The sequence below is a fragment of the Centruroides sculpturatus genome, unplaced genomic scaffold (assembly GCF_000671375.1).
Source record: "Centruroides sculpturatus isolate CEXI.00-Female unplaced genomic scaffold, Cexi_2.0 scaffold1112, whole genome shotgun sequence".
Taxonomy (NCBI): Eukaryota; Metazoa; Arthropoda; class Arachnida; order Scorpiones; family Buthidae; genus Centruroides; species Centruroides sculpturatus.
In genome coordinates, this window is record NW_019385331.1 from 240,962 (window position 1) to 264,142 (window position 23,181).

Below are 23,181 nucleotides of genomic sequence, written 5' to 3' on the forward strand. Positions count from 1 at the left end.
TTGATAGCAGAAACAGCGTGATACTAATTTACATTATGTAATTTATCTCATATTATTCAAAAAGCTATATTATAAACCATTAGCAACTTTAAATTATTTTATCACTTAAATCAACTTTTAATATTATATAATATTTCCTTAATTAAATCATATTTAATACATTTCTCGTTAATAAAGAGTAAGTTATCTAATGATCTCTCTACTGAAATTCGAAAGTAAACACGAGATTTTGCATAAAAATAGTAAAATAATATACCAAGAAACATTTATCACAATTATTAATAAAATACTCCTCTTGGTTTTTAAAGAATTGAATTAAAATCGTGTATTTCTATCATCAGATTGTTTCTATGTTTCTATGGTATTTATCAGAATTTATTAAAACTAAGTGATTGAAACTAAAAATTTAAGCATTATTTAAAGTACTGTACGTGTATAGATTAATTCCTTTACTAAGATATATTTTTGTAAATATCTATACACTTACATTAAACAATTTCCTGTTCACCAATTATATTGGTCACGGTCTGTTTTTCCTCATTTTTATTCTCATTTACTCTATTACTTATGCTATAAACTCTGAGTGAGTTTGGTTATTTTTCGAGTTTAAAACAACAACTTTAGTAAGATACTATTTAAAATAATGAAAATAATCTATGCGACGTAAGGAATAAATACGACAATTATTAGATCTAATATTGATTTCTTTAACTTGAAACTAATCTACATAGCGAGAAATTCAAATGATCGATATATGTGTATCCAGTAACTTATAAGAAATTAAACTAATCCGCTTATTCCTGTCATAAATTATTAAATAGTTTTTATTTTTCGAATTAAGAAATGTATTGGCTTAGTTTTTCTAAAGATTTTTCTACTTTTAAAACTAATTGGATTATCTTTAATATTTAATTCCTTTACTAAGATATATTTTATCCTATAAGCAAAATTATTTAATAGTCGTAATGTTACATATATATTGTAATAAGATATACACATAATTAAAAATAATATATTTTAATTAATAATTTTTATTCTTATTATTAATTTGGCATAACAAATGAAAGATCTAATTCATAAATTTAGTATTAAATATTAAAATATTCATATGTAAAGTACGATGTATGTAAAAAAAATTTAATGCTGTCTTAGACACCTGACTTAGAATTAGAATGTATTTTTAGAGAAATATTTATTATATTTTTCATTTATTTTAAAATTGAATTTTTTACATTTGCCATTCATCAAAGAAGAAAAAAGTAATCTGAAAAAGTAAAAAGTGCTGAAAAGACAAAACTTAAGTTGTATTGAATAAAGGGAGAATTTTATTTCCCAATTTACATCTTATAAAAGATTATTTATAAGTTTAATTTTGAAAACAATTTATAATTTTTATTATAANTTAATAATATTACGCTTTGCTTGTATACAAGTTTACTTTTATAAAAAAAAATGTTTATTTTTCAGATGTCCAACAGAGAGAACAACTCGAAACGTTCATCACTATTCACTGCCATCGACAATGCGGCATTTGCATCAGAATACGATTCTTCTTTAACATCTGACTGTATTTCTGGTATGCAGTCGTTTATGAGACAAGACCATTCGGACGTGTTACTAGATTTAACACAATCGAATGTCATCCCTTCAGTTTCCGCCATTACCGAGTCAACTTATCTTCGCTTTAACCCTCCAAATGCTATGCATTGTAATAGAATGGACCCTTTTACCATGCAAACCACTAAGTTAGATCCCTACGATCATCCTCCCGTCACTATGGCTTCTATAGGGTCTTCGACAGAAAGTGATGGTCTCGAGCCAGGAAGTGCAACACATCTTTTAGAACACGAACGGTTATCTACAAGAAATTTGCAACATAGAACTTATCCTTCGGATTTAAAACCATCTAGATGTCCCCTTAGAGTCCAACAGGTATCGATACAGAATTCATCATCGGATGTTGGCATTTTGCGGTGGAATTGGCCTGTTATCCGTCTCGGATGTTTGGTGACATTAGTGTCTTCGTTAGTAGCTATGGTATGTGTTGTGGTTGGAATTATAATAGTGGGTCCATTCCATTGCAATCCTAACAGGGAGTGGTGGCAAGGTGCTGTGATGTACGAAGTATTCCCTGCTTCCTTCTTAGATACGGACAAAGACGATTTCGGTGATTTTAGAGGTTTAATCCAACGTCTCGATTACATTCAGTCATTAAATATTAGTATTTTAAGACTCAGTTCCATCTTCAGTGCTTTGGATTATCCCTTGGAGTACGAACATATTATTGATTTCATTAATGTCGATCCTCATCTCGGAAGAATGGAAGATTTAAATGCATTAATCGATGAACTTCATGCTCGTAATATGTATCTAGTATTGGACATGAATCCAACTTTGACCAGTGATCAACATACGTGGGCTGCACATTGGCTTCTGGAACCTCACGGAGAATATCGATATTATTACATTAATACCACGGAGAGCTTAGTAAGTTGCTTAAAATATCCGAAATAATTTTAAAACATTAATTTAAAAATTATTTAATAAATAACTTTATTAAAACTAGGACTTTATTACAAAAAAGAAACGAAAAAATAATAATAATAGAATCATTCTTATGTAGAATGCAAAAGCGCATCACTTCGTTTAGCGTGGAAAGCATGATATATATAGCATAATAATATTAAGAATTTACTTTATTCTATAAAATATTTTTAAGGTTAAAATATACATTTGCGACAATTCGCATTGCCTAATGTGGCGAATTATACGATCAGTCCATTACGCAATGCGAAACCAGTCTCTGACGCATACTAAAGAGTAATCGTAATATATTAGAGTAGTTGTATATAGTATAAATGTTAAAGTAATCGATACATAATACTGTAGAAAACTAAAGTCAGAAATACTGAAATATTTTTTTTTAAAATCTTCTCGTTGACAGCTCTATAGAAGACGACTTCGGTATATTTCCATGAATATTTCATCTCTACTATACATTCAACTATTCAAATTTAGTATGTACCAAAGACGGAATCTTATAAAAAAAAATAAAGCGTTAAAAATGTTTTTTAATAATTATATGCGGTAGTACAAATATTAATATTTAGCATTATTAATAATTTAATGCAACGTATTCTTTCCAATTATATAAATTGAATAATGATGACTAGATTTGTGTTTTTTCATTGACAATTTGTCTATTTAAGTTAAAAAAAGAAAGTAAATAAGATTTATTTCGAAAAAAATATATATTATTAACGAAATTTGAGCAGGAAGTCTTTTTAACATTTCTGAAAAATCAATATTCTTCAATCAATAATTAAAGTTATTGATTTTTGTATGATGGCGACTTTTTGAATATTTTTCTCTTCTTAAGCCAAATGTTCTTTCGAGCATTATCTCTTTACTTTTATTTATTTATTTCTTTATGAGAAAAATCAAGTATTATCTGCTAGAAAACTCTAACTACGTTTGAAACATACGTGATATGACAATTAGTACACCATAATGTTGTAACTATTGTTATAACATTAGTACAACAGTGATTAGTTTCATCAATTTTAAAAATGTATTTGATATTCCGTGAATAACATAATTTTAGATATTTCTTATTTGTTATATGTTGCATTGTATGAAATATAAAATTCATATTTAGTTACTTATTATTTTAAAAAGGAATCAAATCAGTTTTATGGGATCAATAAATACTCTAATGATAATTCAAAGCATACGTATACATATATATTCGTATAATATATTTGAATTAATATTATTTATAATAATTCTTTTGAATAAATCAATATAAACTTCAGTTTTTTATTTATTTTGCTCTTTCGAATTAGTTTTTTTTTCCTTAAATTTTTCTATAGAATACATTTGAATTTAAAATATAAATTTAAAAATAAAAAAATAAGTTTTCAAATTTGAAAAAATAAGGAAGAAATTTTGGAATTAAATCTATTTTTTTTTTTTTTTTAAATACTTATTCAAAATCGAGAGAGAAGTTAAGTTGTTGTGGTTTGTAAAATGACGTCTTATACAGAAAAATAAAGCCTAAAGCTGATCGTGATCGTGATGCGTCACGATCAGCTGTGACATTCGAATGACTTTGGCAAAGTTCCAGAAGTTAGTTGACACGGTAAAGGTGGAAATAAGAAGTTTTAGTCTCGGAACTAAGCAGCTTGGTAAAGGCGACGGTTGGAAGATTCTTCATAACGGTCGACTGATGCCTTGTGGTCAATTTTCTTCTCTTCACACATCGTTAATTGAAACGACGTTTACACTCCATAAAATATACAACACAGAAACAGTAATTGATTGCTCACGCGAACTTCTTTAAAATGAACTCATTTTGCTTATACTTATTTAAAAAACACTTCACGGTTTGTTTTTTTTTAAACTTAAATATCGAATGTAGAAAGAATTTTTTCTCCGAAAGCAAAATATATAAAAATTTAGATCAATTTATCAAATTTTATAGTCACAGTTCATTTAGATTCATCTAATTGAATTTTTTTCTGAAAAACACTTATTAAATTTTTTATTTTTTTCTGTATACGTATTGAAATAGTTAAGTTTATATATATATATATATTTTCTGTATAATAATTTGATTTTAATGAAAATTTAAAACATATATGTTTTTTAATATTAAATTATTCTTTTCGTTTTAATAATATTGGAAACTTTTTGACATAAAAAAATATACTTACGTTAAATATGAAAATCATTCGAGAATAAATGATTTAACCAATTAGATTAATGAGTTTTCGGATCAAAAGATAAATAAATGATCATGGGTTTTCTCTTAAGAGACTGCTCGAAGGTATACGGTATCTATTTTAACTGAACAAAGTTTAACAAAATAAACTTCAACATAAAAAAATATTTAGTGGAAAAAATATACAGACACTTATAATTTCAAAAATATACCATTCATTAATTATAGAAATAACAAATTAAAAATTTTAGTAATAATAAAATTTAAAAAATTATAAAAAAATATTAGTTTTATATTTTAAAATATTCGCTTTTTAATAATAAATTTTTTTAGAATAAGCCAAATTAAAAGCCGTGTTAGTTATCCTTGTCATAAATATTTTTAATTAAAAAATTTTTGTTTTTATATCTAATTTAAATATTTTATATAGAGATTTATATTACTTAGATAACATCGGGCGATATATTAATTCGTATAAACAGTTTCCGAGTGAACAAAATCACTGAACTTTAGGAGTTGGTCGTGGGTTCGCATCTGGTCAACGGACTGGTCACGAGGAGTTTCCGGGATTTCTTAGCGTATTTAGCATTTAAATAACGTCCAATTTCTCAAANTTTTTTTTTTTTTTAAATACTTATTCAAAATCGAGAGAGAAGTTAAGTTGTTGTGGTTTGTAAAATGACGTCTTATACAGAAAAATAAAGCCTAAAGCTGATCGTGATCGTGATGCGTCACGATCAGCTGTGACATTCGAATGACTTTGGCAAAGTTCCAGAAGTTAGTTGACACGGTAAAGGTGGAAATAAGAAGTTTTAGTCTCGGAACTAAGCAGCTTGGTAAAGGCGACGGTTGGAAGATTCTTCATAACGGTCGACTGATGCCTTGTGGTCAATTTTCTTCTCTTCACACATCGTTAATTGAAACGACGTTTACACTCCATAAAATATACAACACAGAAACAGTAATTGATTGCTCACGCGAACTTCTTTAAAATGAACTCATTTTGCTTATACTTATTTAAAAAACACTTCACGGTTTGTTTTTTTTTTAAACTTAAATATCGAATGTAGAAAGAATTTTTTCTCCGAAAGCAAAATATATAAAAATTTAGATCAATTTATCAAATTTTATAGTCACAGTTCATTTAGATTCATCTAATTGAATTTTTTTCTGAAAAACACTTATTAAATTTTTTATTTTTTTCTGTATACGTATTGAAATAGTTAAGTTTATATATATATATATATTTTCTGTATAATAATTTGATTTTAATGAAAATTTAAAACATATATGTTTTTTAATATTAAATTATTCTTTTCGTTTTAATAATATTGGAAACTTTTTGACATAAAAAAATATACTTACGTTAAATATGAAAATCATTCGAGAATAAATGATTTAACCAATTAGATTAATGAGTTTTCGGATCAAAAGATAAATAAATGATCATGGGTTTTCTCTTAAGAGACTGCTCGAAGGTATACGGTATCTATTTTAACTGAACAAAGTTTAACAAAATAAACTTCAACATAAAAAAATATTCAGTGGAAAAAATATACAGACACTTATAATTTCAAAAATATACCATTCATTAATTATAGAAATAACAAATTAAAAATTTTAGTAATAATAAAATTTAAAAAATTATAAAAAAATATTAGTTTTATATTTTAAAATATTCGCTTTTTAATAATAAATTTTTTTAGAATAAGCCAAATTAAAAGCCGTGTTAGTTATCCTTGTCATAAATATTTTTAATTAAAAAATTTTTGTTTTTATATCTAATTTAAATATTTTATATAGAGATTTATATTACTTAGATAACATCGGGCGATATATTAATTCGTATAAACAGTTTCCGAGTGAACAAAATCACTGAACTTTAGGAGTTGGTCGTGGGTTCGCATCTGGTCAACGGACTGGTCGCGAGGAGTTTCCGGGATTTCTTCGCGTATTTAGCATTTAAATAACGTCCAATTTCTCAAAGAAAGTCTTTCCGGAAGATACTCTTCTTGACAGATCGCCGATGTATTCAGGGTCGTCGAAAGGGGAAGAGTTAGAGAGCTCGGAGAAAAACTTATGAGCCCATAGTGGCTCCTACTCCTATAAAGTTAATGTTATTTTTACTAAGAGAAAATAGAATTGTCAAGATTGATTTTCATAAATAAAGAAATGTTCTATGTATTTCATTAGTTTAAAAAGCGACTGCCCTACACGTGTTGCGCCTTATCCCATCAATTCAATCCACTCTAATCTAACTTATACAAGAATTCGAATGTCTATAGAAGATTCTATCTAATCACAACAGATGTCTTTTCGTTAAATATTTATGGTTAAATTATATTTGAAAACTTTATTGATAATTTTTGGACACAATTTTAGATATTTAATAATTGCATAAATTTAATACAATATTAATAATAAGTTGTTTGTACTTTCAGTTTAAATTAATAATACGAAATTTCAGTTAATTTGTAGCGTTGAGATACATCAAAGAATTATTTATAATAAAATTATCTTTTTTTAAATAATTAATCATCTGCTATTTTATTTATTATAATTTAATTTTTAAAAAATAATTTTATAAATCAGAAATTAGTATTAATATTTTGTTAAATTTAAATAGTCTATTAATTAATTAATTAAAGTAGAAAATTAGCAAAAAAATGTATTTTACAAATACTTTTTATAAAAAATATTTTTTTTATTTGAAAAGTTATGCTTTAATAAAAATGTAATTCTATATATATTTTTTTCAGAAATATTAATATTGATAATCATTATTTCTATGTATTAGAAGACTTATTTAGAAGGAAAAAATAAATAAATAAATTGCAGGCTGAGATTTTATACATAGTATTGATTATATTTGATAAGAATCTCTTTCATATCTGAAGCGTAATGAATCAAAAATTGGCATGTTGTTTAAAAAAAAATACCACTAGATGTATTGAAATTTTGTATGGACTTCAATGGCTGATCAATAAAACCTTGACGAATTGTAATCTAGATAGTGACGATTACATCGAACGAGGTGCACTTCGCCAGTTTTGCCCATGCCCAGTTGCGTTTGTGAAGTTTGTCAGTTTGTCCTTAATGATGTCTTGCAAGCGCGTAGACACGTGGTAATTACTCTATGATAAACTTAACTTTGTAAGTTTTTTTTTTTTTTAAACTTCTCATAGATTCTCGAATATTTCTCTTTTAATATTAACATGTCATACAACTTAGATGCATTTCTAATATATGATTTCAACAAAAAATTGATGATATTTCTTTTTATCTTTGTTGAAAATAATGAAAGAGTTCAAATCAATAGATTTCAGTTAATGCTTCGCCTATAGAAATTATTTTGCGCTGATTCTCTTGTATTAGTTTCGAAGAATTGACATTCTAGGGACAATTTAATCGACATTGGCAATAGTTAGTTTGCTTGAAAGCCGTTTTTAACGGAAATCGAATCGATGTAGAAAATAGGAATCGTGTCTGGACAACGTTTCATGTCAGCACATGATTTTTCCTTCTTTTGTTTCTTTTCTTTAATCTTGCTGATTCTGTAAAAGCAGCTAAAATTCTTTTTTCCCCAGCATTTTTTAACAGTTTAAAAGGAAAAAAAATTCACATTCACTTTTCTCAATAATCTAGTTACAGCAAAAGAGCATTATCTAAAGAAAAAAAAAATAGATAAACAGGTTGAGATATATTTACACAATTTGCAGGCGTAAAAAATAATAAATGATTGTATAAATAAAAAAAAAGTAATAAATAACAGTAAAACTCACAAATACATTGTACGAAAAGGATAACTTTTGCATTTAATTATAATTTAATAAACTATTTTTTTCCTCTTTTAATAATTGCAATTGTTCACTTTTGTCATCAGTTTAATATATATACATTTCTTTTTCCTTCTGGTTCATTCAATTTTCTTAATTTAAGCTTACAGAATGGCAAAGAAGAAGAAGAAAAAAAATATATCATAAAGAGAAATACAGAAATGAATTCGTTTCTCATTTGACTTAAAGCAGATTTCTTTGTATGGTTGACATGACATCAACCACGCACTGCTATGCATCTGAAGATATAAATAGAGACACTGATGCAGAAATTCTTTTGGGAGACAGACTCACCTTCTCTGTATTTATTTGTAGAAATATTTTTTCGCATGTTAATTTTTTAGTTTCTAAACTTTCACTTTTCCAAAAAAATAAAGCTTTATCTTTATAATAAAGCTATTGTTAACATGATTTAGGTTTCATTAATAAAAATAACTTTATGTCTTCCTTTTCTTATAATACTTTTCCATCGACTAATCTTTTAATAAGTCATTTAAAATTTTTAAAAGCCATTTTCGATTTTCAGAAGGTTGAAAAAAAATGGGATATTTATATGCTAACCGCACTCTCCTATTTAGAATTTAATTGAATTTTTCGAGAAAAAAGTAAATCCCGGATGTAAAAATATACATAAGTTACGAAAAAATATGATAAAATTATTATGTAATGCCATAAAATTTTTCTCTTTTTTTTTTTGGTATGCAAATTTTTATATTTAAAAGTTTGGTTACTGTTACAAAATATGAATATTACGGAGAAAAGAATACGTCGGTAAATAATCCATTCTGTAATTATTCTTCTAATTATTCAATTTTTAGTAATTTGATATTTTATTAAGAATAAATGCAATAATTATATGCAGTAAATGCGGATAATTTCCAGCATTGTGATGAAAAAGAGGAAGTTCTGTTTTAAATTACTTTTCTGTAATTCTAAGATAATTTATAAATGGCGATATATTCTCGATACTAAATAACCAATTTATAAACTCGATTTTTAAATCATCCTACTACTGACTATTTTCCTATACCGTATTATGGATTAATATTATTTATTTTTTATATTTAAGTGAATGTAAAACACTACTTATAGTTGTTTTTTTTATATAAAAATCCAAATTTTTGGTATTAAACACTGTAAATGTATGAAAAATTTCGTGTAAGAGTAATGAGATAAAGAGAAATTCGACATTGAAATCTTTTTCCCAGATTTTCTCTAACTATTCTTTATTTAAATCTGATGGATGAAGGAAGTAACAATATTACTTCTTATTCATCACCGCAAATTCTATCAAGCCATATATTTTCTTATTTTAAATATCTACTTTTTCCATTTGTACTGTACATTATCATTAGGGGAAAAAAATAATAAATTAAATAAGAATGGCTTGATATGATTTATTTTGGTGAATAAGCGATAATATCATTGACAAATCCTCCATTCAATATAATAAAGGAACTACTGTATATTAAAGAAAACTCTCTTTGACATTAAACAGTCAATCGATAGTGCACATTTGACATAGGTTTCTACGGAAGCGTTATAAAAAGCGTTATATTATTATATGTATAATTTATAAATACGTAAGTTTAAAATTACATCTTTCTAGATATTTTGATAAATACGAAATTAAATTACATCCGAGATAAATATGAAAAATTTCACTAATCATTTTATATTGAAAATTCTTGAAACATTGCATTTGGTTCTTTGCACAATTTTTAACGAATGAAAAATTGTTTGACGGTCTCACACAATCAATTTTCTTTGTAAATACGCCTGTCTTGCAATCCCGATTGCTTTCACTTCCAAATACATTTAAACAAGGAAAATAGACAGACATCATAAAAACCTGGCCGTGAGAACATGAAAAATTTGGATAAAAATAAAAATAATAATAGAACGCTTTCCTCTATAATGGAATTTTCCTCATAATCATAATGGAATACGTTTAAGGCAAATATAAAATGTAGATTTATCTTAACGTGTGTATAATGGATGTTTGTTTTCCAAAATATAATTCTTTTTTGTTTTATTCTAATCATAATTTTTGGATTAATTAGGGTAATTCAATAAAAAAGAATTTAAATTGGAATGAGATATCAAGTTTTTGAATTATACATAAATTCTCTTTTAGTGAAAGAAATAAAATCATAATGGAGTATTATTGTAGATTTTCTTCCAATTTAATTATTGTTGAACTTTTGGTAAATAAACTACGATAGATTTTTTTTTTTGTTCTAACAGAAAGATGCAGTTTCACTTGTTTATTCTGATATTAATTAAACATAAATATGTGAATTTAGAAACTTTTTAGAAAAGAAAGCTTTCATTTTAATTAGTATAAAACTCCATTTTGTTTTAATATTATAACAAATAAACCTAATCTAACAGAAATTCTAACAATTATATAGGCTACTGTCGAACTTCTGAATAATGGCGACTGACGGGAATATAATAGAATAGCTGTTGTTTGAAGGAAATTTTGTACGTAATTTTGTAGAAAAATAAAAAAAAATCATGGAAAAATAGTCGTTATTTAGAGGTATTATGAGATGGCTGTTATTGAAGGTTCGGTATTAAGAAAAATTTTGTAAAATTAAGATAAATTTTCTAAACTACTTGTCATTTTTAAAATTTCTTATATATTTATTCATATTATTTCTATGCTTTTTCCAATTTGTAAACTAAAATAATGAGACTATTCGCTAGTTTATGGTGGATAATATTTTGATAAGATCTACATGAAATTATGATAAGTTTCAATTATGTTTCCTCATAGTTAGATGGTCTTTTGCAACTTTGGTATGCTAGGAAATTTAATATTGATCAATTTAATAACGAAAACGGTGTCATTACGATAAAATTTGACTCGATATCTAAATCAGATATATAACTAACTAACATTTCTAAGAACTGGCATTAATTGCGTTTGACGAGACAATAATCACTTCGGTAGTTTGCAACATTAATCAAACCATTAGTCAACTCCACCTGTCTAACAAGCAGGAAACTAACCATCTTTCAATGTTTGGCTGGCTTAATCCTCACCATGCAGAGAAACTGTTCCATTAGTTGATAAAAGGTCAGTCTACACTGCAACTCCATCTTTAATCATCCAACGTTCCATTGCTTCCATGTCTTAATTGCTAATATTATCAGTAATTTTTAACTGTCTTCCACCAAAGAAAAATATAGATTTTATAAATTAAGTCTGATTTTTTTAATAAAAAAAATGAAAAAAAAAACCTTCTTATTCGAAAATACAAAATTGATTTTTAAAAATATATATATTTAATAAAAGAATTGTGGAATTTACAAATTAAGATGACAAATTCCTGTTTAAAACACATAAAAATCATTTTAAAAAAATAAGAAGAGAGTTAAGAATCGAGAAGAACAAATTGACGAGATAATTAGCATGCCTTTCACCAATAAATTCTATAGAATTGTTACTTTCGAGAAGAACGAATTCGATTCACTTCTAAAATTACAATGTGCTATTTTAAAAATGATAAAACCTGTAATTATTTAATCACATATAATTACAGAGAGAGGAAGTATATATAACGTTTTCAGTATATCAAAGCTGTAACTTCACTATATATCCAGAGATTTATAGCTTAGAGACAGCATTTGGTGATCTTAAGAATGTAATCCTCTATCACTTACGGTTAATTGGTCTTCAATCTTTGGCTTGTGCAGTGTACTTTTAGCAATACGTTACTGTAATGACTCTGTAAAATTATCTGCTGTAAAAAAATAAGTTTTATTAAAGACGAAAATCGAAACCCTACTTTCTCCTCTCGTTAAAGAGATCGGTAATTATGGTGAATATTTTTGAACGATTTCTTCCACGATCTATATGAAAACTACAATGATTTTGAAAATTTTAAATTTAATGATTTTTAATACACCTGCACTTGTTTTGTATACATGAAGTTCTTTTTTTTAGTGATATCGAAATTAGATCAACTTCTTAATAAAAACAACTCTTTGGCTTATCTTATGATCCAGACTCATTGATAGTCTTATCAGAAACTGCAACTCTGTCAACTTATCTTCGATGACCAAAGTTCGGTCAGTTTGCCAGCTGCTAGGCTTATCTTCGATAAAGTAATGTCAATCAGAAATCGGATTTTGGCCATCTTCCTGGCCAATTTTTCTATAATAGATAAAAAGTCACAATAAAATAATTTTATTGAATGACAATTTAATATACAAATTTTGAAATTAATTTATATTTATTCGCTATTCTTTGAATATATAAGGATAACATAATTTATAAAAAAATTCCATTAAATAAGTTGATTTTTGAATGCAATATGTGGATTTAAAATTCTGATAATTACTTCATAATTCTGTTTTCAGGAAGAACTTCTCGAATCGGAAGATGAAGAGGAAGATCAAGAATGGACGGTGCCTCATAGAACTTTCGGAGGTTGGTATCATTTAAACTGGTCGCATACCGAAGTCAAACTGGAAATGGCCAGAGTATTGGAATTCTGGGTCAAAAAAGGCATAGATGGATTTTATTTTAAGCATCTGGAAGACCTACATGTGGACCAACCTGAGGACATCATTGGTTCCATTCGACAATGGAGAGAAATTTTGGATATGTGGGACGACAAACGAAGAATAATGATGGCTTCCATCGATTCGTTTCAAAATCTCGGAGGGATCGAAACTTCATTGGTACGGGCTATCCTTCCATATTTCGATCTTATTGATGTTTATCTGGAAGTAGATGGCAACAGAAGTCACCAGGTGATGAAGCAGGTGGAGGAAACCACCCAATGGAATGCACCTTGGATTCACTGGAATGTTGGCAACGTCGAATCCAGTCGTTTGTCTTCCACTCTAGATTCCAAATATACCTTGGCCAGTCTTGTTCTTCTCATGATGCTTCCTGGTTCTGTTTCAATTTTTTACGGAGACGAAATCGGATTACGAGATTCTGTAGAAGAAACAACTGGAAAGGTTAGTTTATCAGGAAAAAAAAATATTATTATTACTAAATATATTAATAAATTTTAGTCAATAAAATACTAATATCATTTTCAATAATTAATTAATTAATAAGAGAAGAATTACATCGAAATTAATGATGGAGATGCAAAAATTTCCAATTAATTCTCACAATCGGATTTTTACGCGAGATTTAATTCGTTTAAAACTCTAATTATTAATTAAATTATATTATAATAAAAAAACGCAATCTACTAATTAACTTCTTATCTAATTCATTCGTATTGGAGTTTATTTACAGTTCTAATTTCGATTTAAATATAATTTAATACACTGAAATTAAATCTTCGTTAGTTTACGTAATATTACCTTTACGTTCTTCCGTATTATATTCTTGAATAATTAATATTTTTCTTCATTTTTCTAGAATTTTTAATCGAATTAGAAAACAAAACTCCATGGTAATTTCTAAATTTTCATCATAGCAATTATTGAAATAAAATTTCTTAAAGTTATCATCATCAGTTGAGGATTTTATAATAAAAATCCATAAATATCCATTAGTTTAATGATAAAAAACTGAATTTCCAGTAAATTAAATGACATTATATTTTCATTGAACTGATTTATCGCATTTAGCGAAAATAAAAAAGAAAGTATTATATTTCCCAACCAGCCATAGCTGAATATTTGGATAATATCAGAGAAATGTCAATTTACTAAAAAGAAAGTTAGGAAATAGCCTACTGTAATATTCCTGCCACAGTTAGTCCTTTCATTGTTTGTATTAAGAGATTCTGTAGAAAGCTTTATTAAAAATTGCAAGATGGATCAATAACGTTGAAAAAGATAATTAATCATAATCGAGATTTTTGTAAAGATCAAACGAATGTTTTTATTTCTATGTAAACGCTATCTCAAGCTATTTTGTTTTTCAATCTTTTATCAAATTTATTTCCCTTAATTTTTCAATAGCATCAGAGATATCAATTTATATTTATTTATTAAATTTATTATTATTATACTACAGTTTATTTATTTATAGTAGATTGAAAGGGTTAGAAGTGGTAAAAAATATAAACTATATTTACAGTTACTATCTAATTTTTTATCATTAAATTAAATTAAATTATTGAAGACTTTTATCATATTTAGAGGCTGTTACAATAAAATGATTCGCTGTTTATAACGAATTTTTATATGCTAAAAAGAAAAAAAATTTATAATNATTTGGATATTGAATCTTAAAACTTAGACGAGGCTGATCCATACAAGAATTAACTATATATAATAAACAAAAAGTGGAAAATAAACCCTGATTCCAAATATCATCAAAAATGCAGATGTAAATTAAATTTGTCAGATCTCTTACGGAAGGGAAAAATTTCTTACTGCAAAACCATTTGAAATAAGATATATGGAATTGTTAAATTACGCCAATTATCAAAAATTAGATTCAACATAACATTTCAAAATAGTGAAAAGCTGAATATTTGACTTAGAAAAAGAGTGATTTTATTCAATATATTTGTATGTTATGCTCTTGCAAATGTGATTTGCTATGTAAATTTATTGAATACTTATTATTTTAAAATATTTTAATGTTTTACGAAATAAAAATTAGATAGCCATTTAATTAATATTTATTACGTAATTGTATTAGTTAAAAAGTTAAATAATATTTATTAATTACTCGTATAAACTATACAGTATACTACTATGGTACAAACGTAAACTTGGCACGTTTTAAAAACTGCAAATTAAAACAAATAAAGGCTATAAAATATACATTTTATTTTATTGAAAATGTATTGTTATTTACATAATTTAATCACATTATAATGAATATATATTGTGTACGAAACACGACCTACCTGCATTGTCTACACATTTTGTTGACAGATGGTGCAGGCAAATGTGACTGACATGTACTGTACAGTGCACGGCAAATACAACTATATCAGTAAAAGTATGGCACATTCATTTCTTTATATTTTGTTTTCCTAATCAGATTTTAGTGGCATTAAATCCAAATAATTGTATAGATTAAATATTTGCATTATCTATAATTTTAAGGTCGTAACTTTTATAATAGGATATTTTAAGTATAAATGTAAGACGTAAGATACGGGGCAACCATTAAAAAAAGAATGCTAAAACTTCATTTTTCTAATTTTAAAATTAGTAAATAAAAATTTTAACACAGACTTTTTTTAATTACAAAATTGACTATTGATATTTTATCGATTGACCTGAGATGAAATGAAATAGTAGGAATTAGAATATTTGAATTAAACTATAAAATTATTATGGGAAATTAATGTATTAAACATTTGAATAAAAATCAATTTTAAATTTATTTTCGGAAATGTATGCCAGACAAAGAAAATTTTGTTTTTTATTTTATTTGTAGAAGCAACATACGGAGATCTTTCCTTAAAGTTGCGATGTTTTGCACTTTGACTTTAATGCATTCTGAAAACAAGTTGACAGTTTTATAACGTCAAGTAGAATCTCATTATTAACGTCTTTATATAACACAAATTCCCCTGAAGTAGGTTTGTAAAATATAAAGATTAAATTTGAAATTTAAGAAATCGGCTTAATTGTAAATTTAATACTTGAAGCCATTATATAGTATATTCATTAAAGAATTGTTGCAATTATCAATAGAAATATAACAAATTTATCAATAATATAAAACAAGATTTCGAAAATTAATGTTTCTATAGTTATTTATATATAAATATTTTTAATTTGGAATTTAAAAATACACAAAAATGACTTTTCTTTATGCAAATAATTCACAAAGAAATAGTTTTTGCTTATCTAGCAAATTGAAACCGGCTGACGATTGGTTTATTTTTATCAAAATTTTTATGATCTTCGACCAAGTTTTGCAGAACGTTATCCCCGAATACATCAAAAATAAGAAAGTCGTAATCTCACGCAAATTATCTCCTTTTATGTCTATAACATGAAAAACTATCTACAGATAGACCGTGTATAAGATGGACGGTGCCTCATAGAACTTTCGGAGGTTGGTATCATTTAAACTGGTCGCATACCGAAGTCAAACTGGAAATGGCCAGAGTATTGGAATTCTGGGTCAAAAAAGGCATAGATGGATTTTATTTTAAGCATCTGGAAGACCTACATGTGGACCAACCTGAGGACATCATTGGTTCCATTCGACAATGGAGAGAAATTTTGGATATGTGGGACGACAAACGAAGAATAATGATGGCTTCCATCGATTCGTTTCAAAATCTCGGAGGGATCGAAACTTCATTGGTACGGGCTATCCTTCCATATTTCGATCTTATTGATGTTTATCTGGAAGTAGATGGCAACAGAAGTCACCAGGTGATGAAGCAGGTGGAGGAAACCACCCAATGGAATGCACCTTGGATTCACTGGAATGTTGGCAACGTCGAATCCAGTCGTTTGTCTTCCACTCTAGATTCCAAATATACCTTGGCCAGTCTTGTTCTTCTCATGATGCTTCCTGGTTCTGTTTCAATTTTTTACGGAGACGAAATCGGATTACGAGATTCTGTAGAAGAAACAACTGGAAAGGTTAGTTTATCAGGAAAAAAAAATATTATTATTACTAAATATATTAATAAATTTTAGTCAATAAAATACTAATATCATTTTCAANAAAAGAAACAATAAACCGTGAGGTAAAAATGAAACTTTGTAATCTTGATTTTGATGTCTTTATCGAAAACAAAGACGAAAAAATGAATTTTATTATCTTTGTTTCTTATCTATATTTCGTGGTCGGTTTTATCACCTTGCGGTTGTAAGACATGGCGATTTACTTTCTATTTTCTGTCGCTCCAGGCACAAATATTGCTACTGAAGTTATCAAACAAGAAATTTAATATTATTTATTTTAACTTTTAATAAACTTAGTTATGAATTAATAAAGTATAAACTTTATTACAAATTAGAAAAAGTTTTTAATTAAAATTAATTTTCTTTCTGCCATCTTTCTCGGTATTTCTTGTGATGAAACGATACAATCAAGACTTAACAATTTTTTAAAAAGAGATACGAATTTAAAAATTAAACTCCCTATTTATAATTTTAGAAAAATACGTAACGTTATTATTTCTGTATTTGGCATTATATAATTAACTATTTCACGCATAAAATATTTTTCATAAAATACAAAAAAAAATAAAATAAAAAAAATGCGTTATAATTTTCGAGAGTTGCAGCTGCGGCATACCATTAAGATAATGGAACATTACTGAGATAATTAAATAACGTCGCCTGTTGTTGTAAACACGTATATTATTCTATATAAAAGTTGATATTTTTTACCAGAAATATTTTAATATTATTTCTTATATTTTAACACTTTCTAATCGAAAATTATGCTATATTAAACTGTCGTAACATCCGAAACCAATACTTTGTTCCATTATCATTATCAACAAGTTTCCCGTTTGTAATTCGATATTGCATCTATAAAGCACAATAGGCATTTTCTTAAAGCGATCTTCTCGAAGGACGATCTCCTTCACGATTGATGATTTAACGACCAGTAGTCGATGGAACTTATAACGATTGTTATGCCATTTATTTTGTGCGCTATTATTATCCCAACAGTTCTATGTCGATGGCAGACTTCGTCCGTCTTCACTGCCCAGAAATATCGATGTCTTTAATCTATCGTTAATTAAGTTGTCCACTTCAACGGGGTCGAATTAACTGCAGTATATCATTTCTATAACCTCTTTCATTACATCTGAAAATATGTCCGCGTTAATATTCTTTATTCTCTTTTTATATGAGTTAGACTAAATTATGTAAGTTTTACGAGTTTTATTCACTCTAGAGTAATTTTTATTAAAATAATAGAAGCTTTCTTGAAACTTTTTAAGAAAGTAAAAGTAAAAACGTTGAAAAAAATTTCGAAAAAGGAAAAAGAGCTCGTCTAGATGCATTGAGAGAATTCAAAGGTTTCGACACTTTGAACAACACTTTCCTTGAAAAGAGACGACGAACAGAAAAAAAAAGCAATGAAAGACCAAACTGTCAATAGACCATTTTGAAAATCGTTACTAAAGTTAAAAAGTAAAAACAAACACCGAAAAAAATAACGTAGAAGAGGTAACACGGCTTAATGCTAAAAACATGCTTTTTTACCATACGCAATATATTATGTCTTATTTATTTATACTTTTAAAACTTTATTTTGGTTTTTAAAAGTTGTTAAAAATGATCATTACTGATTTTGGATGATAAAAAAAAAATCTTTAAGTACAAATGGAGTATATTTTCGAACGATTTCCAGATATTCCTATTATAAAATCTAATGTAAAAAAGACAATAGTAAATCGATGTAAATGATGAAATTGTACAATAACTGAAAGAGTATAATTTAAAAATACTTTGTAGTACATCAATGCTATATTTCAATGATATCGAATTATCTATAAATACATTTTGTGTAATGTATGGAATGGGAATTTATAATGTATAACGCTTAGAGAAAATTGTTTTTCGATTATATTTTTTATTTATTTTATTTTTAGATATTCTTTCCATCTGCGACTTTGAAGTGATATTTGACATAAGTATCTAAAATTTATAGCGACACATTTTCACGTTGTAGCAAAAAAGAATATTTTACATTTTTCTCTTTCGTAAAATCTATAATATTCCAATGGAGTTTCTCTAAAGAGAAGCAAATAAATTCATTTACAATCCCATAATAATTTTTACATACGAAATAGCAATAACAGCAAAATAAGTAATAAAAAATTTATTTTATTTAGTTTTCTTTAAAGCAATATAAAATATTTATGCAAATTTCCTTGTATATGCAAAACAAATAGTGTTATGCGAAAAAGACAAACAAGAGAGAAGAATGTTCGGTACTCTAATCCTGTGACCCAAAATTGTAGAGTGCCCGGGCCAAAACCTGTGTAATGAATTATAAACAAAGTCTACAGAATCAATGTACGTAATTTCAAGCGTATGAAGGAGGGGTAAAATGTAATAAATTTAGAGTATCATGTCGGAACAAGCGATAGGATAGCCTGGGAGTCTTTTGCCTCAAGGCACTTAATCGCTTCTCGGGATCCTAGACTTCAGTTTCTGTTAATATATAAATTTGACAGGAATATACTGTACGCTCTTTTTCCGGTTGCAATGCATCTTGTAGGAAACACGATCCAATCGAAGAAAAAATGATTACAGTATGTTACAAATTATATCAATTTTTCTTTGGTCAACACGTTTGGAGATGACGTTTTTCCTATGTCATTATCGTGGGTAAACTCAGAAATACCTCTAATTAAACCAAAACCATAATCACAAAGATAACTTTCAGACATTATATTCTGCGAAACGAGTTTAGAGGTGAGGTGTAAAGTTTCTTCATACTACATCATGAATTTTGATTATCTGCAAATTAATTTAGCCTGCCTAATAATATGCTTTAAATTCAATTGTTTACTATCATTAGATTAAAATAAATATTAGAATAGAAATGAATTGTTTATTTTATTATACAAAAAATATTTTTGTTTCCCGTAATTATTTCATGTAATTTCTTTTACGTCTCTACTAAAATATTCTGTAAATTTTATTTTCTACGGCATTGTTTTGCATTTTTATCACTAGTAAAAATTGTTTTAGATAGCGCAAAAAATATTAAAAGTCGAGTTTCGTAAATCTCACGAGAATCATTTTGGATGTTGGAAAATGCAAATAAGTATAAAGTACATTAAATAATTTTTCAGAAAATATTTTTATGTTCTATTAAATCTATTGAAACTTGCTTTGGTAACTTTAAAATCTGTATTATATTTATTTCTTTATTGATTTTTTTTTAATTTTGGAGCTTAAATCAAATTATTTTTATTGAAGCATTTGTTTTAACTGTATGAAAAATTTTATGGTAGAGATTCGGTCTATTTCTACAGAGACACATTTATTTTATTTCAGAATATCGTACTGATCTAAAATTTTCTGTAATGATCATTAACTGTTCGGTCATTGGATTTAATACGTTTAACATTTCCATTTGTTCATTCGTAAGTCGATCTAAGTACTAAATATATCAGTCGAACGATCAATGAACTTCAGTTCGAATTTTATTTTATTTTTCTATTGGGGTCTGATCAATATATAATATTTAGAAGATCGTTAAACGCATTTTGCTTCAATTGATAATTATAAGTGTCAAATGAAACAGCTATAAAAAATTTCACATCATATTTGACTTAAAATTGTTAGAATATTATAAGTTTAGTCGATAATCTCTAATTTAAAATTAAATTCTAATTAAATTGTTCACCATGGGTTAAGATTTTTAACATTGACTTTCTAATAATAATAAAAATATGCATTTGGATGGTTCAATTTTGCTAAAGGATATTGAATATAAGCAAAACCCCTGGTTCTACGGGTGTAGTAATCCAAAGGTATGTAGACATCAGTTATGGGACCATATTTAGCAAAAAGACTTCTTAATTCTTCAGGTCTGAATCAAAATAAGCAATTGTTTAGAAAACTTAAATAAGAACTTTAGATTAATGTATGATGGGAAAAAAATCAGCATTAATTTTGAAATTAAGAATTTTTAAATGCCCATTCATAAAATCTTTAATTGATATTGTTATAAAATGGATGTAATATGAAGAATAGCATTCAAAATCATTTACATGTATGTATATACAGAGCATCAAAGATAATTTACAATTTTTTGTGTTACACACTAAGACAAAACTAATATTTTTTAATGAAAATTGCAAAGTTATACAAAATAAATACATTATCTTCTAAGCAGAATTTACTAAATTTACTAGATAGAAAATATAATTGCTATGATAGTACACACTAATTCAAAGTAACTATTACTTGAGATTGTTTGGATTACTGAAGTTATATATGAATAAAAAACCAAATAGAACTACAGAACAAATTATTTAATAAATAAATATATAGTATATATATACATGCATATTTATTGATTAAATAATTTGTTCTGTAGCTCTATTGTACTATAGACTTGAATGTNTTCTAATTAAATTGTTGCTATATTAATTTGATTTAAAAAACTGATCTCATATCTCTCAATCTTCTTCGATACCTGCCACTAAAAAATGATGATAAATGCCTAAATAAATAAAAATATTGACTTAATTCCTCACGTCATAATATAGAAAATTATTACAGTCATGTTCTAGATGATTTAAACATTTCTTTTATCAGTTTCGGAAATGTTTCCTCCGCTTAAAATATTGTTTTAAATACATATCTAAATTATCATAGTATTTCTTTCACGGAGATCAAAGTAAAAGCTGGAATGTTTGAGCTGTAGACTTAATGAATCAATAAGAAAATCCTTAATGATGGCAGCTCCGGCTCTAACTTGTTGGATTATCTCTATTGAAAGACAACAATCTGTTTAGTCAGAATTAAGGAAGATTAGAAGATTTATTGGAAGATATGTTATCGTTATTGTCCTTTGTTTCCTATGAAGACAAACAATCCGATTTTATTTATTTCTATATCCCGTATTTTGCTTTTGAGCCATTTTTCTCTTGTTCAGGATGGATGCCAATGTTAACGATTCTCTTAAATCCCTTTGTTATTCTGGAGGAACTGCATTTCCGATTTTCATAATCTTCAGAATTTAGTTTTATTCCAAAAGCGACTCGTCTTTTCACGTCTCGCTCTTTATTTTTATATTTATGAGTTTGTTTCCATTCATGAGGTTTGGTAAGAAGAGAAGTTGAAAATTCAACGGATATTCCGCCTTAAATTTAAGTAAGTTTCAGAGCTGCTGCCTCACAGTTTAAAGGATTTATTGCTATCAAGAATTTTCTTAAAGTCCAGTTATGAGAGAATAGTTAAGGGATTGCTATTTTGTCGACTGAAATTCAGGTAGATAGGAGATTTTTATCTTTGTGCATGCATTGTTCTTATAATTTAAACTAAATATCTCTTTATGTAGAGTTCAAGAAGCGTCGTAATCTCTTCAAAAGAGTTGGATATATTAAAATTTTATAATATTTATCAGTGTGCTTTTTACATCTTACTTTCTAAAGGACTTTTAGTTGAAGTATTTTATGGATAGAATTTTCAAAATGGGTATATATATTTTTTCCTTATTCGTCTTGAAAGATGGCCAGAGGATTTAAGGAAGACTTTCCTGATTTGATTCAACAAAAACCTCTTATGAAAGTTTTTATATAGATCCAAATCAAAAACATCCACAAAAAAGGAAGAATTTTTATTCGCATTGGAAAAATAAAAATTACTTTTTAATCTCTTTTCGAAATGTTTTGAGTTGATATTATTATAAAATAATTCAGTTTATAGATAAGAAGTTTTAAACTATTAAACTTTATATCCATTGCTTCAATTTTTTTCTCCCTTTTTGAAAACGTTTCTAAAGACGAACTAAATTTGTAACAAAATTAATAACAAACTTGGCATATTTAATTAACGTTTATGATTTAAATAGGAAGGTTAATTCTCTGTATAATGATGAAGATTATCATAATGATGTCTTATTATCGCATTCGATAATTTCGCATTGTTGTGATACGTTTGATGATAAAATGTTATCAAATGTGAATTATAAATGTAAATCGAAAATTTAAATCAAACTGATTCTTTCCT

General features: G+C 26.7%; 1 protein-coding gene across 1 annotated transcript in view; it reads left to right on the forward strand.

Moving 5' to 3' along the window:
- LOC111637748 (neutral and basic amino acid transport protein rBAT-like) overlaps positions 1-23,181 on the forward strand; it is a 95,859-nt gene that overhangs the window by 64,356 nt on the left and 8,322 nt on the right. The window contains exons 2-4 of the mRNA XM_023383311.1: positions 1,468-2,487; positions 12,931-13,004; positions 16,572-17,106. Coding sequence (XP_023239079.1) covers positions 1,468-2,487; positions 12,931-13,004; positions 16,572-17,106 — 1,629 coding nt within the window. The remainder of the gene's footprint in view (positions 1-1,467; positions 2,488-12,930; positions 13,005-16,571; positions 17,107-23,181) is intronic.